Below are 18574 nucleotides of genomic sequence, written 5' to 3' on the forward strand. Positions count from 1 at the left end.
GCCACCTGCCAGGCATCTGTGCCTGGACTCCGAGGCAGTTGCTAAGTAGCAACTGCGAGGTGAGTGAGGTCAACCCTGTACAGAGCTGGCAGCATGAGGAAATGGGGCAGCTGGGCAGGGCAGGGCACCCTAACAGGCTCCCCAAATGACCTGGTCTCCTATCCCTCTCAGTTTGACTACTGGTTGGTTACACATGCCCTGAGCGTTTGAAATTTGCCCTAACCACCTCTGGATGGTGCTTTATCAAACTCCATTTGCGGTGGTTAATTGCCACTTGCTGGCTCAGAGGTCACACCAGGAAGATAGATGGCTGGGTGCACAGCAACCCTGGCATGGAGCAGGTGTGGCAGGCTGGGTGGCTATTAAAACATTTGCAAGGAATGTGTGTTAGACGGGGCCAGGAGGTCCTGAGGGCAGCTGGAGGCTTGCTTGTCACTGTTTCCCTGATGGCTCCGCACAGTTTACTACTAGACTGGTACGGAATGAACAGCTGGTTAAATCTTTTCTTTTCGGTCCTTCCCTCTCATGCTAGTGAAGTGGGTGAGGCCGCTGCCTGCATAGCCTGGTGTCTTATTTGACAGTAAACTTGATTTTTCCATTTTGTTTCTCAAGTAGAAAGAATAGGCTAAAAGAATGCTAAGAAATATGCTGCAGTAAATAAGCTAGGCCAGGAAGAGAGAGGCTTCTTACCAGGTATGACACACTGTGCATAATTGCATGTGCGTTGTAGACAAATGTCAGTGCGGTCGCTCTGTTTACAGGGGCACTGCCACCACATGTGCGTAAGTAAACGTCACCTGGTAATAGGAAAGCAGGACCACTGTCACATGAGTGACCCTTCATGGACCACAGTGTAAAGCGGTGCCTGGCACCATGTGTGCAGCTCAGTGCCCTGTGAACTCTGCCATTTACCTGGCTTCTTCTGTCTTGCCTCCCCTTTCTCTTTCCTCTGCGGTCCTCCTTACCACCCTTGCCTTGCTCAGGAAACCAAAGACTGCGAATAATCCCCCTGCTCTTTCATGCTTTTAGAACCATGTTTACACTCCCTAACAGGCTTTGGAGAAATGTAACAAAAAGCAGCTGGCTAGGGTGTCAGAAGGCATGATTCTGGTCCTCAACCCTAACTCCATCCAACATTTATGTTTGGTTGGTTTGGTTTGATTTTTGGAGAAGGGTTTCTCTGTGTTGCCCTGGCTATCCTGGACTTGCTTTGTAGATCAGGGTAATCTCAAACTCCCCAGTGCTGGGGGATGAACTCAAGGCTAATCACTTGCTAGGCAAGCCCTCTGCAATGGACTTACATCCTTTGTCTTTAAAAGATGTTTTATTGCAGCCGGGCGTGGTGGCGCACGCCTTTAATCCCAGCACCCGGGAGGCAGAGGCAGGTGGATCGCTGCGAGTTCGAGGCCAGCCTGGTCTACAAAGTGAGTCCAGGATGGCCAAGGCTACACAGAGAAACCCTGTCTTGAAAAAAAAAAAAAAAAAGATGTTTTATTGCGTGCCGGGCATGGTGGCGCACACCTTTAATCTTAGCACTCAGGAGCAGAGGTGGGTAGATCACTGTGAGTTTGAGGCCAGCCTGGTCTACAGAGTGAGTCCAGGACAGCCAAGTTGACTCAGAGAAGCACTGCCTCAAAACAACAACAACAAATGTTTTATTGCTAATTTGAAACAGGATCTGACTAAGTTGCCCAGGCTAGCCCTAAACTCACTCTGTAGCCCTGGTAGATCTTGAACTTTTGATTCTCCTGCCTCAGCCTCACAAGTAGCTGAGATTATAGGCCTGCATCATCAGGTTAGGCACAAAATGCCATTTTAAGGGCTGTAGAGATGGCTCGGAGGTTAAGAGCACCATTTGTTCTTCCAAAGGTCCTGAGTTCAATTCCCAGCAACGACATGGTGGTTCACAACCATCTGTAATGTGATCTAATGCCCTCTTCTGGTGTGCATGTGTACATGCAGGCAAAACATTGTATAAATAAATAAATAAATAAATCTTTTTTTTTTTTAATACCATTTTAAAATGTTAGCTGTGGCCAGTAGGCAGTGGCACATGCCTTTAATCCCAGCACTCAAGAGGCCAAGGCAGGCAAATCTCTGAGTTTGAGGCCTGGTCTACAAAGTGAGTTTCAGGACAGCCAAGGCTACACAGAGAATCCCTGTCTGAGGGCAAAAAAAGAAAAGAAAAGAAGAAGAAGAGGAGGAGGAGGAGAAAAGGAAGGAAGGAAGGAAATGTTAATGACAGGCTGGAAAGATGGCTCTGTGGTTAAGAAGGCCTACTGTTCTTCCAGGACCCAAGCTTCCACATCAGCAAGATTGCCAGTCCATCAATGAACTGTATCTATGATTAAAAGTTTGCTTTGATATTAGCTCAGAAGGATATTTAAAGTTGTACTAATAACTGATGCAGTTTATGGTCAGCCTCTCATCTTCTGTGCCTCTGTGTCTGGTGGCCAGACTCTCTCTGCCCACGGTGCCATGTTACCACAGGAGACAACTGGAATAACTGTCTAGGTACCAGGATATGGCTAGCCATCTCTGTCGTTTGATTGGTACATAAAATTGTCTAGGTTACAGTTTCTCCTTCTCATGTCTCTGATTACATTGATGGCTAAGCTAATGGTAGCTTGATGGCTAGAGGACAATTAGATCTACTGTTAGTACACAGTCAATTCATTAGCTAGTTAAAACTACTAGGTACTAGGTCTCTTCTCTTACTTAAAAAGACAAACACACTTGCCTTGCTGTTACAGTATTTTGTATCCGTTCAGCCTACAAAGCAAATAACTAACACAGGGAGACTAAAACATACTTTAAAGCTGCCAGCACTTCGCCCGGCAGAGTCTGAACTGATTCTAACCTACTAAACGAAACAAACTACTCTAAACCTTATAACATACATATATTCCAAGCACTTGCCACTATGACCCCTGGGCTGGTCTGTGTCCAGTTTCCACCGTCCTCCTCCAATCGTCCAAAAAAACCTCTCCTCCAACCGTCAAACTTTTCTCCTCCCTTCCAGGAAGTCCCACCTTCCACTTCCTGTCCTTCTGCCCAGTTGATTGGCTAAACAGCGCTTTATTGATGGTTGATACATTCACTTAGCATTCCTCCACACCTTGCTCACAGGCTTCATGTTAAATGAAAAACAGTTTCTAGTGTAACTCAACCGCCTGTGTCTCTTAGTGAATATCTAGATAGAAAAAAGGTGTGGTTTATATAAGGTCTGAGGACCTGAAGGTTTAAGTTGGACAAGTAAAGCATTTGAGGATTTGAGAAAGCGTTTAAAGGTTGATACAATGTTAACAAGATAAAAATGTTAATAAGAAAGTATTTCAAGTTAAAATACAAGTGTTTGAGAGTCTGAGAAAGTGTTTAAGATTTGAGAATCTAAGAGAGTGTTTAAATTTGGGTAAGTGCAAGTTATAAAAGTTAAAGGATCTCAAGGGAAGTTTTAAGATACATAAGTACAGGTATAGATTTAAAATGAGATCAATGGTTATAGTCATGAGGACCCAGGATTGGGTCTTCAATGAACTTGCCAGAGTGGGCAATGTAGGGGCAAAATTAATGCCATGTTCTATATGTAACTTATATTCTACAATTAATGCCATAGTCTGTGAGAAAGCTGTCCTCCAGGTGATTCCACTACTTCCTGCATTCTGGGAAAGACCACACACTGCCATAAACTAAACCTGCCAGCACTCTCCAGAAGATACAATTAACACCCAATGATCTCTGGAGATTCAGCCTCCTGGACCCAACCTGGTGGAAGGTCTGCACTCCTGAGACTCACAACCTTTCCTGGGGATCTGGCCTTTACCCAACCTGCCTGAAGGACGGCATTCCTGAGACTCATGACCCCGCTTGTGGTTTTGTCCTTGCTTCCCTGTGTCCCCCACCCCTAATTACAGTGTTTCCTTATAAACCCATTGCCCTTGAAGCTCCAGTATCACTCTCCTATCCTGCTCCATCAGGAAGGGTTGTGATCTGAAGCTGTGATCCCACAATACAGAACCCTGTGTTTGTTGCATCGGTACCGAGTCCTGGTGGTCTTTTTTTGGGGTCTCGCGATCTGGGTAATCTCAGCATAACATTGTCACGTGGTCAAAGTCATCCTAAGCTACATAACAAAACTATCCACACTAGCATGGATATCTGAGACCCTGTCTTCAAAAAGAAACAGAATGTTAGCTAAATGACAGAATAAAAGTCTTAAGTTAGTCTCAAAGGCTCCTTTCAGGCTTCACCTAAGAAGGAAACTAGCAGGCATTTAGGTGATTTAAATGGTAAGCCGATTGAAGCTGGGTGTAGTGGCTCCCACACATAACCCCAGGTAGAGACAGGAGCATGAGGAGTTCAAGGTCAGCCTCAGCCATGTAGTGAGCTCATAGCTCATAAAACTCAGGCAGATAGTGAGTTCAAGGCCATCCTGGGATACATGAGATCATAACTCAGAAGGAACTACAACAACAGCTATGACAACAAAAGTGATTTGATTGGAATTTTTGTCCCAAGTAACAAAAACCATAGCTAGCACTAAGTCTGTTCTAGTCTGCATTCGCTCAATGCCTGAGCTCTCCATCCTCCAGGATTCCTGCCTCTCAGGATCCACCTGTTGTCAGATTGTGGGGGTGGTGGTGGTGGATGGAACAAAGATTAATTGGAGGTGGGCGGAACAATGGCTATTTAAATCTTTATGGGATGGATAGGTGCTTTGGAGTGAGTGTGCATCACTGGCCCAGGGGCCTGGGTGCTGGGGATGCCTCATTTGCATAAGGAGGAATTTCAGGCTGCTGGGCTTTACCTTATAAGGAGAGAAGAAGTTTAACCTGGCTGCAGAGCAGGACACCTGGGGTAGGGGAAGGGTCCTGCTGACCTCGGGACCAGATTTCCAGGATTTGGACTTGCCTCAACCCGACTCTTGCTCCAGGTTGCCTTCCCTGGTCCCATGGCTCTCTGGCTCACATTTTTCTCCTAGTGGATTGCTTTGTCCAGCCTTGATTGTAGCTTGTTATGCCTTGTTTGGCTGATGTCTCTGGCAGGAGGGGAGGTGGAGAGGGGAGGGATAGCAGAAAGGGTCAGGGAGACAGAAGGGAGAGGAGGGAAGCTAAACTGTGGTCAGGATGTAACATATTAGAGAAAGGGGGCGGGGTGATTGAAAAGGATCATAAAAGTGACCTACAGGGGGGTCCTAAATGCACATGATCCCAATACCCACTAAGATAGGAGGACCAGGAGTTGAAGGCCAGCCTAGCCTACAAATTGAAATCATGAGGGTGGGGCTGTGAATCACAAAACTCCACCAACAAGCAAGCTCCAGTTAATCACTAATTAATTTGGAAAATAGCCCCTTATAGCTATGGCTCTGCTGCTGGCAGAGTTACAGAAAGCTTAGGGATTGCAGCTTCTGAATCCAAGACTCCAAGCAGGTATGGAGAGCCCTGGCTCACCACTACCTGGGGATCAGGCTACAGGAACTGCTATGCACCTACGGGACAGATACAGAAGATCTTCTGTGTTAGCTACTTCCTTCTAGAAAACCAAACTGTTCTCTTGCTATTGTCCCCTAAACAATACAGATTAGCAGCTATTTCCACAGCTGTAACCCAGTATTCAGTACTTTAAGTAAACTAGACACGACTTAAAGTCTGTGAGAGAGGCCTCGTGTGTTGGTCTACCTGAATCCCAGAACCTGGAGGTTGAGACATAAGGATTATCCTACATTTGAACCCAGCCTAGCCAATTTGAGCTAAAGTCAGACACTGTCTTAAAGGATATGGAGGCTGCCCAGCCCCAACGGATACATCTCCAATACAAGCCTTACACCTAGGCCTCAGGGAACATCACAGAAGAGGGGACAGAAAGACTGACGGCCAGAGGCTCAGAAAGCCTGTTACACTGTGTCTTCTATCTATGACAGGGAGACTGCAGCCATGGCATCTCAACAACATGGAAACCTAATAGAACCTGAATGACAGCAGTTGACATGCCAGCATAGATGGGGGCAATCTCATGGAGCTCCACCCCTATACAAAGAGCCACGGGGGGCAATTAAGAGACTATGAGGAACACTGAGAGGAGAGCTCATCGTCCCTTACAGATGAGCCCCTAAGTGCTTATCCAGGGGTTACAAGCCCGAAAATCTCACACATACAAGCAATGCTAAAGGGACTTCATGGGTTATGTTTACATGCTTATTTAAGTATATGTAACAGTAATTATTGCTGAATAATAATTAGGAAAAAAGTCATAGAGCTGGGAGGGATGGGAGCAAGAAAGGGGTTGAAGGGAGGAGGGAGTAAATTACATCATTATATTTCAACTAAACTTTCTAAAAAGAGGAGGAATGAAGAGATGGCCCAATAGATGAACTGTCTGCTGAGTAAGCATGAGGACAGGAGTTTGCAACCTCAGCACCCACGTAAATGTTCAGGCGTAGTGGTGTACGTTACAACCCCAGTGCTGTGAGGGCAGAGGCAGATCCTGGAGCTCACTGACAGTCTAACCAAACTGGTGAGTTGGATTCTAGGTTCACTGAGACGCTGTCTCAAAAATAAGGTGGAGCCATGAGTTCTAAGCCAGCCTGGCCTGGTCTACAAAACAAGTCCAGGACAGCCAAGGCTAAAGAAAAGAAAGAAAAAAGAAAGGAAAAAAGAAAGGAAGAAATAAAAAGGAAGGTGGAACATGATAGAGAAAGAAACCCAAGGGAGGCTGACCTCTTACTTTCACATGCATGCATGCACACACATGCACTCATGCACATGTGCATACATACACAAAGATACACAGACAGAGTATATGGGAAGATGCGCCTAGGTTATGTGTAAACACTGTGCCATTTAGTGTACATGAATTGAGGCCTCAGCAAGCATTCATTTGGTAGACAGCTTGCCTTACACTCATAAAATCCAGGGTTGCAACTCCAGCACTGCATAAAACCACTTTTGAGCGGGGCTGTGGTAGCGCACGCCTTTAATCCCAGCACTCAGGAGATAGAGGCAGGTGGATCTTTGTGAGTTCAAGGCCAACCTGGTCTAAAAAGTGAGTCTAGAACAGCCAATGATACACAGAGAAACCCTGTCTCAAAATAAATAAATGAGAGAGAGAGGGGGGGGGGGGTGATTATGACGATGATGACATTTCAGAAGTCTCCAGGCAACCAGAAGCTAGGGGATCTTCCTACACACCTTTGGACATGACAAAGTTTCAGGATGTTGCCACCATGGCTGCGTCAAGGTGCCCCACTACAACATTTCCCCACAGTAAGGACCCAGGTTCCAGGCAGGGTCCTGTCTCCTGCCAGCTGCGCAACCTTGGTCAGCCACTTCAGCTCTAGGACCTCAGCTTCCTCATCTGAGGACAGGACTCTATACCTACAGCCCTGCGGCCTGCCTAGCCAACAGGATGTCGTCAGTTTCAGCCATAAGGTGTCAACAGCTTGGTGTAAGCTGTCTGGCAGAGTGCCCAGTACCACGCTCATGGAGTGACAAAGACCCCAAGAACATTCTAGTCCATCACCAGGAAGCATGTGGTATTTTCTGGTCATGAACTTGCTACAGCAACTGTGCACTTCCTCCTGTGGCCTCTGTGACATCCCATGATTTCTTCTAGTTGAGGAGACATTCTGTGTCCATGGGGTAGCAAAGGAACTTGGCCCTCAGTGCAGTGGAGCCCCATGACCCTGTGTCATCCCACTCCCCCATAGCCCAGCTGGTCCTGGGCCCCTTGCCTTACAGCATCCTGGGGTCTGTGCCAGGGCATAATCCTCAAGCCCAGAAAGACTGGCCTATTCTCTGTATCTCTCATGTGGGCGGAAAAACAGCTGGCCTTAACTAGATGAAGACGGGAAAACCAAACTATGAGGAAAGGGTGGGGTTACTGACCTCCTCAATAACAGCAAAGCGAACAGTGAGCTAAGGCCAAGCTCAAGCTGGCCTGTGTTTCTCTATAACCCGAGGCTGATAATTGCTGGGTTGTGAGGTGAGGGGCAGGAAAAGCACTGTAATGATAGCAGGGCAGGTCTCCTTCCAATGGTGAGGGGCTGGCAAATGACCCATCACTCCCCCAAGGCAAGGTAGTGGAGACATTAGAGAGCAGAAAGGAAAGCAATTCTCCCCTTGGCAAAGCCACAAAAGATATCTGAGCTGAGGGTGGCTGAAAGCTAGGTTGTTTTTTTCTGCCATACAATCCAGAGGCAGGCAGTCTAGGATGAGCAAATGAGGGGTGAGGGGGGTCTTTGAGACAGGGAGATAGCCCAAGAGGTGAGCAGCAATCCACTTGCCTCAATCCAGAGAGGAAGGGCTTACAGGGTATCTCCAGGGTAGGGGAGAGCCCTGCAGGGGGTTAACCTGAGAAGAGACATACTTGCCTTTGTTTTTATGAGGCTAGGATGGGCAGACTAGAAGGATCCCAAGACCCTGACATCCCTTATGTACATCTGGTGAAGCCTTGGGATCCTGACTCTTTCACGTGACAATCAAATACTCTTATGTACAGACCATCTGCTGGCCCACCTAGATGCTAGTTCTTCAGGATGACACCGAAGGGTTCTTTGGGAGGGAGAGGAAAATCGCCTGGCTGTTTGCCCTTTGTATCATCCACCCCGCGTCCCAGGCTGCCAAGAGGATTCCCACCAAGCTTCTGTGTCTTCCTTTTTCTTGCAAGTGACTCTGCAATTCCCACCCCCAGGCTCCACAGTCAGTCTACAAACTCAGGTCTCTCCCATCAACTCCTTAAGCTCCACCATGACTTAAGGCACTGGATTTGCATAGCCTCCCCTGAGTGGGTGAGTATCTACTAGGTGACAGACCAACCACCAACGCATCCAAAACCCCCACTTCCTCAAGAAAGTGCCTCCAGGCTGCTGAGGCCTTTGCCCTATCCTAGAAGTCCTGTTTCCTCTCTTCTCATTACTGAAGCTGCTGGCTGTCACATCTGCGGATTAGAATGTCAGCGATTCTGGGTTGGAGTAGTGCAAGGCCAGAGCCTCCTCGCAAATTATCTTGAGCTACCTTTAGCCCTCTTCAATGGTCACCTATTGTACACCTTTGCATGTGGCCTAACAACCTAGGTAAATTCTTTGAAGCATATTAACAGACCCCCTAGCTCCTCCTCAAAAGCAAAGAACATCATCAGATAGCATCCTAGACTTTTAAGAAAGCTTTCTCCTTTTTGCTTATAACCCGTCTATCCACCATACCCATAAGAATATTGGAGAATTTGATTTACAACTGTTATTTGTTCTGTCATTATGAAGCTGTCACAAAACTGCTGCCAGGCTGCTATATTTGGGGCAACCAAAACTGCGTCCCCGGTTACCACTCTCTTTTGGCTCCATGAGGAGAGATGTTGTGTTAGCATCAACAGCATTGGAAGACTAGGCTTCAAATACTGTACCTCAATACAAGAATCTGGGCTCAGAGAGGCCAGGTGGCCTCTTGAAAGCTTCTGGGATGTGGGCACACATCCAAGAGGGTCACTGGAATGAGAGTAGGGCTCTAGCAGAGGCAAAGGCCCAGGCCTCCAAGGCATACCATAGGGTAGAATCACTAGAGGAAAGTTAACAAGCTGCAACTCACTGGAAGTGGGAGGGCCTCCAGCAGCTACTGTCTGGGGACACAGTTCAAGAATTAAGTCAAAGTCCAGAGGGAAGGTGACCAAGCAAACAAACAGGGTCCAAGTGATAAGGTCTCTGGCAGATGTGTAGCATTCTGGCTCCCCAGACACACCTGAGAAGGCTGCCTAGAGACAGGAAGGCCTAAACTATTTTATGTGTGTGTGTTTGAGAATTTCATTCATAAGTGCCATATATACAGCATTTCCACTCCTCTACACTATTTTTTAAAAATTACATTTAGCAGGGAGGGCACGCAACTTATAGGAATAGGTTCAGTCCTTCTACCATGTAGACTAGAGATAGAATTCAAGTCATCTGGGTTGTCAGCAAGCTCCTTAACCTGCTAAACCATCTTGCCAGCCCTGAAGTCCTTTTTTTTTTTTTTTTTTTTTTTTTTAAAAGGGGAGGCATGGCTTCTATGCACATTTGTCCTCTAACATTCCAGCATTCCAGGCTGTGAATCTCAACCCTTAACACTCAAGAAGAGAGTGATTCTGGGTACCTAGACTTTAAGTCTACCCTGCCGCATGAATTTTCAAGAAATGATTTAAGGTTGCTTCATTTAGAATGTACCAGAATATGGCTGAGTGGTGATTTTGCAAACATCAGAATTTCCTGCCCACTTCTCGGGGAATCCCATACTTTGGCAACATTGGTTGTTTAGTCTTTAGTGTCCTCAGGCCATTTTCACCCAGCCTTTATCTGTCTCCAGCCCTGTGAGGTTCCTTTCCTGTAAGTGGTGCGCAAGAGCTAATTTTAAACTCTGCTTCTCACTTGACAATATTCTATATGCATATTCTGGCAACACGCTTAACATACATTTAACGATCACATGATGTTTAGTCATTGCTTCTGTGTTCAATTGCATACTCTGCTCCATATTTTCAGTCAGTGACTATTTCCTCCAACAAACCTCACCTTTGGGGCCCACCTTCTGCCCTACAAAGTACAGTAATTTGTAAACCCTAGGGTCCCTTGGACTCTAATGTACTAAAGGGCTAAGAGTTCTTTGATGTGGCATCTTTGGCAGCTGAACTGTAGAGGGACAATCACTAGAAGGGAAAGAGACCAGGTATCTGCTGAGACGTCCCCACAAGAGACAGAAAGGCATTTTCCCTTTCCAGCAAGAATACCATCCAAAGCCTGGCAGGGTGATCAAAACCTCTTTATTCCCTGTCCAGTTTCTGTGTCCCATGGGGAAGTGGGATGCTCTCCACTTTCCCTCCCTCCTGTTTGCTCTTTCTCCCTCTTCCCCCCACCCCCTCCCTCCACAACAAAACCACAGCCCTCCAGGCCTCCCAGGCTGCCCAGCCCCTCCATGACAAAGCACTTTCTGAGCCCAAGCCCAACCCCTCCAGAAGAGCATAGTGCTGAGTCACGGTGAACTGCAGCCCTCCACCACATGGTTTCTCCACCCCTCCTCCTCCTTTGGAGTGAGCTGGTATTCTACAGAACAGAGAGATGGGCCTGCCTCTCTGCTGGCCTGCATTTGCTCTGTTCCTTCTGGCCCGGGGAGGCTGCTGATCAACTTGTTCTGGGCAGCCAGCCAAAACTCCCTCTTCAAAGTCATGTGGAGTAGAGGCAACATGGGGGTTGGGAAGGCAGAAGTATGCTCAACAAAGGTCTGAAGACCCGGCCATGTCTTCAGAAGAATCTGGAGGCCCGGAGATGGCAGTTCTGGCACCTACTGATCCCAAAGGTGCTCACACTTCCCATCTGCCTTCAAGGCCCCCTTCCTCAGTGACCTTCCGCAGCACATGCTGTGACTCGCTTGCAATGCTGCTTACTGCAGCTAGGGATGTATTTAACAAGCATACAGCCAATAACAATCCACAAAACCTACTTAATGTGGCAGCCCAACCTCCTTTCAGTGAAGCTAATTTCATACTGTTTCTGTTCACCTGGCATTCTCAGAGACCTAGCACATCCAGTCAAAACCAAGCTGGCCAGTGCTCTTAACCTCTGAGCCATCTCTCCAGCGTGGGCAGTGGGGAAGCACGCCTTTAATGCCAACACTAGGGAGGCATAGGCAGGCGGATCGCTGTGAGTTCGAGGCCAGCCTGGTCTACAATGTGAGTCCAGGACAGCCTAGGCTACACAGAGAAACTCTGTCTCGAAAACAAAACAAAACAAAACAAAAAACAAAAACCTAAGCTGGCCTTCCCTCAAACTTGTGTTTCTCGGCACTTCCCAATCCACACACACCATTCACCTCACCCCATCTATCCTGTCTTCTCCATATCTCTCCTCTGTTTTCCATCTCCTACACTCATTAAAAACCGTGGCAGATGTCTCCCAACTGATACCCGGCCCTCTTGCTTGGCTGGAATCCAAACACCACATAAAATACATTCATTTTATTCAAGCAACAAATACCAAGTACCTTGCAGAGGATGGGGCATGCTAGAAATGCCTCTCTGCCTGGAGCTTTCAAGCCACAGTAATTGGGAATCCAGCCAAACAGTCCCTATAAGAAGGGAGTAGTTAATACAGATATCACATAGCCTGGCACTGTCATACAATGGAGTCTGAGCACGGGAGAGGCTGAATTGACAAGACTGTTTGAGTATAGCCTAGATATCACAATGAGATCCCATATTTAAATAAGAAGAAAAGAAAGAACTAGACTACAGCAGAACGACCTCAGTGGTAGAGGGCCTGCTTAGAATGCCCAGGCCCTAGGTTCCATCCCCAAGGTGGAAAAAAGCATATAATATACAACTGTACATATACTTCCTGGTTCTTGATCTTCGTCCTATCTTTCATGTCAGCCCTTTTCACTTTCAAGCACTCACACCTGCCAACTTCTTGACAAACTCAAAAGAACATTCCCTACTCCAAATTTGGATAATCTACTTTATAATCTTCTTCAAACTGTATAGATGTCAACTTTAAGGGTTTATTTTTAATTCATCTTGGAGGTGTTTTTAATTACAGAATGATTCATTTTATCCACATGACAATTGTTTCAGCATTATTGGTTGAACCGATTCTTTCTTCCCTAATTTGGAACACATGGTTTTAACTTATATCAAGTCCCCCTACATATGTGGGTGGGAATATTTTGATGTTGATCTTGTCTTCCTGTGCCAGTACCCAGATCATACTTCATTACAATTCATATATATCTCAAGCAAGCCTTCCCTCGTGGCCTTTGTTTTCCTCAAATGTTTACAAGCTAGTCCATTGACTCCATAGAACTTCAAAATCATGCCCTGCCAAAAAACCTCTGAATTTTCACATTTCAGACTGTGTTGAATTACAGGTTTAGAGGTGGCATTGTAATGTGGAGGATGGCCCTGCAGGAAGATAGCACCTCCTTATCTCAGTAACTGCTCTTGTTTTGTCTCCTGTTTTCTTCATACAATTATTGTTACCTGGTACCTCGTGTATATGCTGCTAAGTGAAAACATTTGCTCACACCCTCGCCCCCCCCCCCCCCCATTTGCTGGTCTTTCAGCTCATTTTCTGATGGTGGCTACTGTTACACAGAAAAGCTTTGCATCCTACATGGTGATGACTTAGCTGGACTTCTACCAGTTTTTCTGTTGATTCAGGGTAATGTTCCTAAAAACAAATGGACAAGGTATCCCTATATTGCCGGCAGGGTAAAGTTTAATGACTTTTTTATGGCACACCGATATGATTGTATTTTTTCCAGTACTCTCCAACATGTACTTTGTTTTCCAGGCCAACAAACACACTTTCCCTAAGGGTCCTTGAACAGGTCAAGCATTTCCACAGCTGTGCACATGCTACTCCCTCAACTTAGAATTCCTTTTCCACTTTTACCCCCCTTAACCCCCTTTCTTTCTTACTCTCTTACCTCTCTCTCTCTCTCTGGGGTACCCCTCTTCCCCCCCCCCCTTTTCCTTCTCTTCCCATGCTCACTTAATAAACCTCCTATCAGCCGGGTGGTGGTGGCCCATGCCTTTAATCCTAGCATTTGGGAGGCAGAGCCAGGTGGATATCCATGAGTTTGAGGCCAGCCTGGACTACAGAGTCAGTTCCAGGACAGCCAGAGCTGTTACATAGAGACAAACTGTCTCGAAAAACAAAACAAAACAAAAAAACCCACCTCATATCATCTAAAAGAAAAAAAGGAAAAAGAATTTCTTTCCCCATCTCCCTTCTCCACTCCACATCAGAAAATGTAGCCAGATGAAAGAACAGCAAGGGGGAGAGGGGTGGTACCAAGTAATAAAATCATCAAAATTAGCTTTAGTATCACTCTCTTAGGGTCACCTTCCCAAAATTTGACTCTAGGATGTTCACAAGCAGCATACTGCGGCTAGAGTTCTGCTGAGATCTTTCCTGAAAGCAACATACGCAATGTTTGTTTTAAAAATAATAAATACCATTAGGAATGTAGTATTTTAGTAGACTTACTTTAAAAGGGAAGAGAGGGGGTTGTAATCCCAGCTCTCTAGAAACTGCGGCAGGAGGATCATGAACCAGCCTGGGTTACATACTGACCCCCGGTCAGCCTGGACTATACAGTAACCCTTGTCAAGCCTGTCTTAAAACAAGAACATGTTTGAAAGTTCAGCTTCCTGTTTTGAGTTTCGGGCAAGGCTTCCGCTGGCTCTCCCACCTGTGTCCAAAGGCCAGCCTGAGGGTAACGGATGTGGATGGCCGGCCCAGGTAGGCCCCCTGGCTAACCTCTAGTTCTGCGACTGAAGAATCCGCACCCACTCTGAAGCTGGGACACAAGACACACACAGTTGGCCTGTCTCTCCAAGGTTCCCTGCACCTGTCACCTGTCATTCAGTGCCCCATCAGTTTTTCTCCAAGGACACACGCAAGGTTGTTACTGAGAAAGAAAATGGAGACCAACTTGAAACACATCCACGTAGGTCGCTTCTCCTTCCTTTTCTAATCCAGAGACCTCTCTTAAATTCAAGCATCAGCAAGGATTTTCTCAGAAACCTAGGTGGGTTTGCCCTAGGATTGCCCCATAGAAGGCTAGCCTGCTCTCAGGAGAAATGCGCTCTCGGCCTTTTGTTTTGTTTTCCAACTGTGTATAAAGTCATGCTTGTTTCCAACAAAAGGCCCACAGTCAGAGGGACCGGGCCACTCCCTCCTCCCCAATAGTCTCCCTACCCCTCCTTTCCGCTTCTCTCCATGGACTCTGAAGGAGAGAACCCCCGCTCTTTCCCAGCCCATCTTATAAATTCGCTCGCCGTCTACAGCGCCACGCTTCCATTTTACTCCTTGTAAGTCCCTGCCTGGCGTGTGTCACGATTTAAGAACACGGACTTTGCCTAGAGCTCAGGGATGTCCGGTGGGACTTGAAAATCACCCTCGTCGACGCTCTCTGCCCGCATGGGTCCCGAGGACCTAGATGCCAGAGAAGTAGGGCTGGATTTACCTACGCCCGCCCCCGGGGCACAAAAACAGCCCGCGCTTAGCCAGGAATTGCTCGCGCAGAGTCTCCTGCAGGGGCCCCTAGCGGAGGCTCACAAACAGGAGCCTCCCCGCCCACGCTCGGAGGGTCTGGGCCACCGGATCCCCGGAAAAGGCGGGACTGAGCGGCCCACGGCGCTGATTGGCCAGGGCGCGCCTGACGCACGCTCCCGCTATAAGTGCGACCCGCTGGCCACCAGCCTCAGACGTTCTCGCCCGGAGTCGCCGCGGTTTCCTGCTTCAACAGTGCTTGAACGGAACCCGGTGCTCGGCCCCTCCGACCCCAGCCGGCAGCTCCGAGCCTGAGCCCTCTGCAATCTCGTCGCGCCGCCGCTCCAGCCTCGCCACCGCACCTCGCCCCGCTGCCGCCGTGACCACCGCGTTGACCACCGTGTCTGCCTCTCAAGTGCGTCAGAACTACCACCAGGACTCAGAGGCTGCCATCAACCGCCAGACCAACCTGGAGTTGTATGCCTCCTACGTCTATCTGTCTATGGTGAGTGCGGCCTGGCTTTGGCGGGGCGGGAGCCGGGCGAGGCCTCCCCGGGGCCACTAGGGGAGCAGGCGAGTTGGGGCGTGGCCTGCCGCCTCCCTGCGCCCTTCTGGAAAATGGAGTTTGCTCCAGGCTCCCTCCCCTAGGGCAGCCCTGGCTTGGCAAGCCTGTGCAGTCAGCTCCTCGGAGCTCCTGCATAGATCAGGCGTGTCATTACACTCCTGTTCCTTGAAGTCGTAGGCTTGCACGACTTGTTTCAGCGTGTCCAGTCAACCCTGCAGTTAGGTGCATAAAAACAAAAAACCAAAAAACCTCGGTCTCTCCGATCACGTGGCCCGCAGGCTCCTTTGCTTCCGTATGCATCCAGCTCCAGTTCCTCTTGCGTATGGCGGGTCTGCTTGGTCATGGTGTCGAATGACAGTTTTTGGGCCTGATGAAAAGAGGCTTATCTCTTGTGAACTTACCGTAACCCCTTCTTCCGAAGCTGTCTCCACCCCTTGGCTTATCACAGAGCCTCACTTGTATGGGAACATTATCTCTAGAAATCTCCCCTGTGCTGTCATCAGTGTCACCCGACTTTTGCCCCTACAAGGCATCCACTGTACTGTATCGATTTTTGCAGCTGAGAGTTGTGGTAGGTAGTTGTTGGATCCAGCTCACCATCAGTCGCTGGGCCAGGGAAATTTCCTGTAAAGCAGGTTTGGGGCAGTGTAGCGGGAATCGCCCCTCGAACGGCCTTGCTAGCGTTACATTACTCAAAAATACGTGTGTTCCAAAATGGGTTTGAAACAACTCTGGGCATCTGTGGCTGTCATTCTTTCTGGAACGTTCAAATACACTGAGTGCCTAAAACTGAAATTCAAGGCTTCTAATATATTTATGCTAAAATATAATGCCCTCACTTGTCACCCAGCATGGTGCATTAATTTTATAAATCAGCAGTTGGCCTTCCAGCTGGAAGTCTTGTGAGCTTGCTTGTGGTATCCGGTACATGATTGCTGAAGGAGAAGAGGGAAAATGGCCTCCCAATGCACGATACTCTGGCACCCTCCCCCTCAGACAAGTCGATTTGGCCTTGGCTTAAAATTTTTCCTCTGCGGCCGGCCGTGGTGGCCTTTAATGCCAGCACTCTGGATGAGTTCAAGGCCAGCCTGGTCTAGAAAGCAAGTCCAGGACAGCTAAGGCTACACAGTGAGACCCTGCCTCGAAAAAGAAAAGAAAAAAAAATTTTTTTTCCCTCTGCACTAATACAGAGCCATAGGGCAGGCACTTGCTGAAGCCAGGTTCCCAAGGCCGAGTGGGGTAGCAAACAGCCTTTTCTCATTCCCGACGCCTTGCTGTGGGTATCAGTAACATGTACCCTTTCCACTTGCAGTCTTGCTACTTCGACCGGGATGATGTGGCTCTGAGGAACTTTGCCAAGTACTTCCTCCACCAATCTCACGAAGAGAGGGAACACGCTGAGAAACTGATGAAGCTGCAGAACGAACGAGGTGGCCGGATCTTCCTGCAGGATATCAAGGTGAGTAGATGATCTAGGGGTGCCTAAAATGAGCACTTAGTCCCTTCCTCAGAAAACGATGTTGCACTGGGGCTTCTGCCACTGTGCCTTTTTAGAGCTGCTCTGAAACCTAAGTTAGCAAGCAGCAGAGAGCAAACATGTTACGGCAAAAGCTGTTGTCAGAGGGAATTTAAGGCAGACCTATTGCCAAGCGTGGTGGTTAGACGTGTGAGGTTATTGCTAGAGGCTGCAGATGAAATTGACTTAATGTTTCGTTCAGAAACCAGACCGTGATGACTGGGAGAGCGGGCTGAACGCAATGGAGTGTGCACTGCACTTGGAAAAGAGTGTGAATCAGTCACTACTGGAACTTCACAAACTGGCTACTGACAAAAATGACCCCCAGGTGAGTACTGGAAACCCGGGATGAATGGAGGAAATCATTTGCCACTGGGCTTGGGAGAGCCGACCAAAAATTTTTCTCCTGTGTTCTTTTTCCTAGTTATGTGACTTCATTGAGACACATTACCTGAATGAGCAGGTGAAATCCATCAAAGAACTGGGTGACCACGTGACCAACTTGCGCAGGATGGGAGCCCCTGAAACTGGCATGGCAGAGTATCTCTTTGACAAGCATACCCTGGGACACAGTAATGAGAGCTAAGTTGACTTCCCTAAAGCCGCGTGACTTCCCTGGTCACTGAGGCGCAGTGCATGCATGTCGGTCTGCCTTTATCTTTTCTATAAGTTGCACCAAAACATCTGCTTAAGTTCTTTAATTTGTACCATTTCTTCAAATAAAGAATTTTGGTACCCAGCTCTGTTGTGTTTGAGATGGAGGGTAAGAAGTGAGCCCCCTTCCAGTTTTTGCATCACTGTTGGTTACACCAACCACACTGAAGCACCTAAAAGAATACTTATATTTATTAAACTCCTTAGTTTGGGAAGATCGTAAGATACAGGTGTGTTCAGACAGGACTAGGCCCCCCTTGTTGTAAGTTACTTGTCAGACTGTCACGGGAACATACTCTTGGCTGTCAACTGCTGTGTGCCTCCTGACTGGGTCAAGTGTCCTACTGGCATCTGTGCAGGTGAGGACCAGGCTGTGAAGCATCACTCAATAAGAAATAGGTTAGGCGCCAGCTTCATCCCTGTGGAAGATTGCAGAGTTCACAGTGTGAATTTAAGACTTAAATAGTATGAGGACAAAGGTTGAAGCTGGTCTTAAGTACACGTGGATGATCTGTAAAAGTTAATGTCAGGGCTGGAGAGATGGCTCAGTAGATAAGAGCACTGTCTGCTCTAACAGATCCTGAGTTCAATTCCCGCAACCACATGGTCTCTAAACCATCTACGCTGGAATCTGATGGCTCTCTTCTGCATGAAAAAAAAAAAAAGCTTTAAAACAATTTCATGTCTTAGCACTAGAAGCAAGATAGAAATTGTTGCCCCTTTGTTTCCATTTTGAAAAAGTGTATGTGAAGAAATTTAAAAAAAATAACATGTAGGTTTGTGACAGCTTTTAGGGTTTTTTGGAAGTATTAAGTGAGGCCCC

The 18574-nt window shown here is 47.5% G+C and overlaps 1 protein-coding gene across 1 annotated transcript in view; it reads left to right on the top strand.

The window, feature by feature from the left end:
- Positions 1-17836, top strand: part of Fth1 (ferritin heavy chain 1) — an 83158-nt gene extending 65322 nt beyond the window's left edge. The window contains exons 5-8 of the mRNA XM_051146900.1: positions 15176-15521; positions 16894-17040; positions 17300-17425; positions 17522-17836. Coding sequence (XP_051002857.1) covers positions 15176-15521; positions 16894-17040; positions 17300-17425; positions 17522-17683 — 781 coding nt within the window. The 3' untranslated portion in view covers positions 17684-17836. The remainder of the gene's footprint in view (positions 1-15175; positions 15522-16893; positions 17041-17299; positions 17426-17521) is intronic.
- Positions 17837-18574: the final 738 nt, after the last annotated feature.

This window comes from Acomys russatus, chromosome 5, assembly GCF_903995435.1.
Source record: "Acomys russatus chromosome 5, mAcoRus1.1, whole genome shotgun sequence".
In the NCBI taxonomy this organism is placed as follows: domain Eukaryota; kingdom Metazoa; phylum Chordata; class Mammalia; order Rodentia; family Muridae; genus Acomys; species Acomys russatus.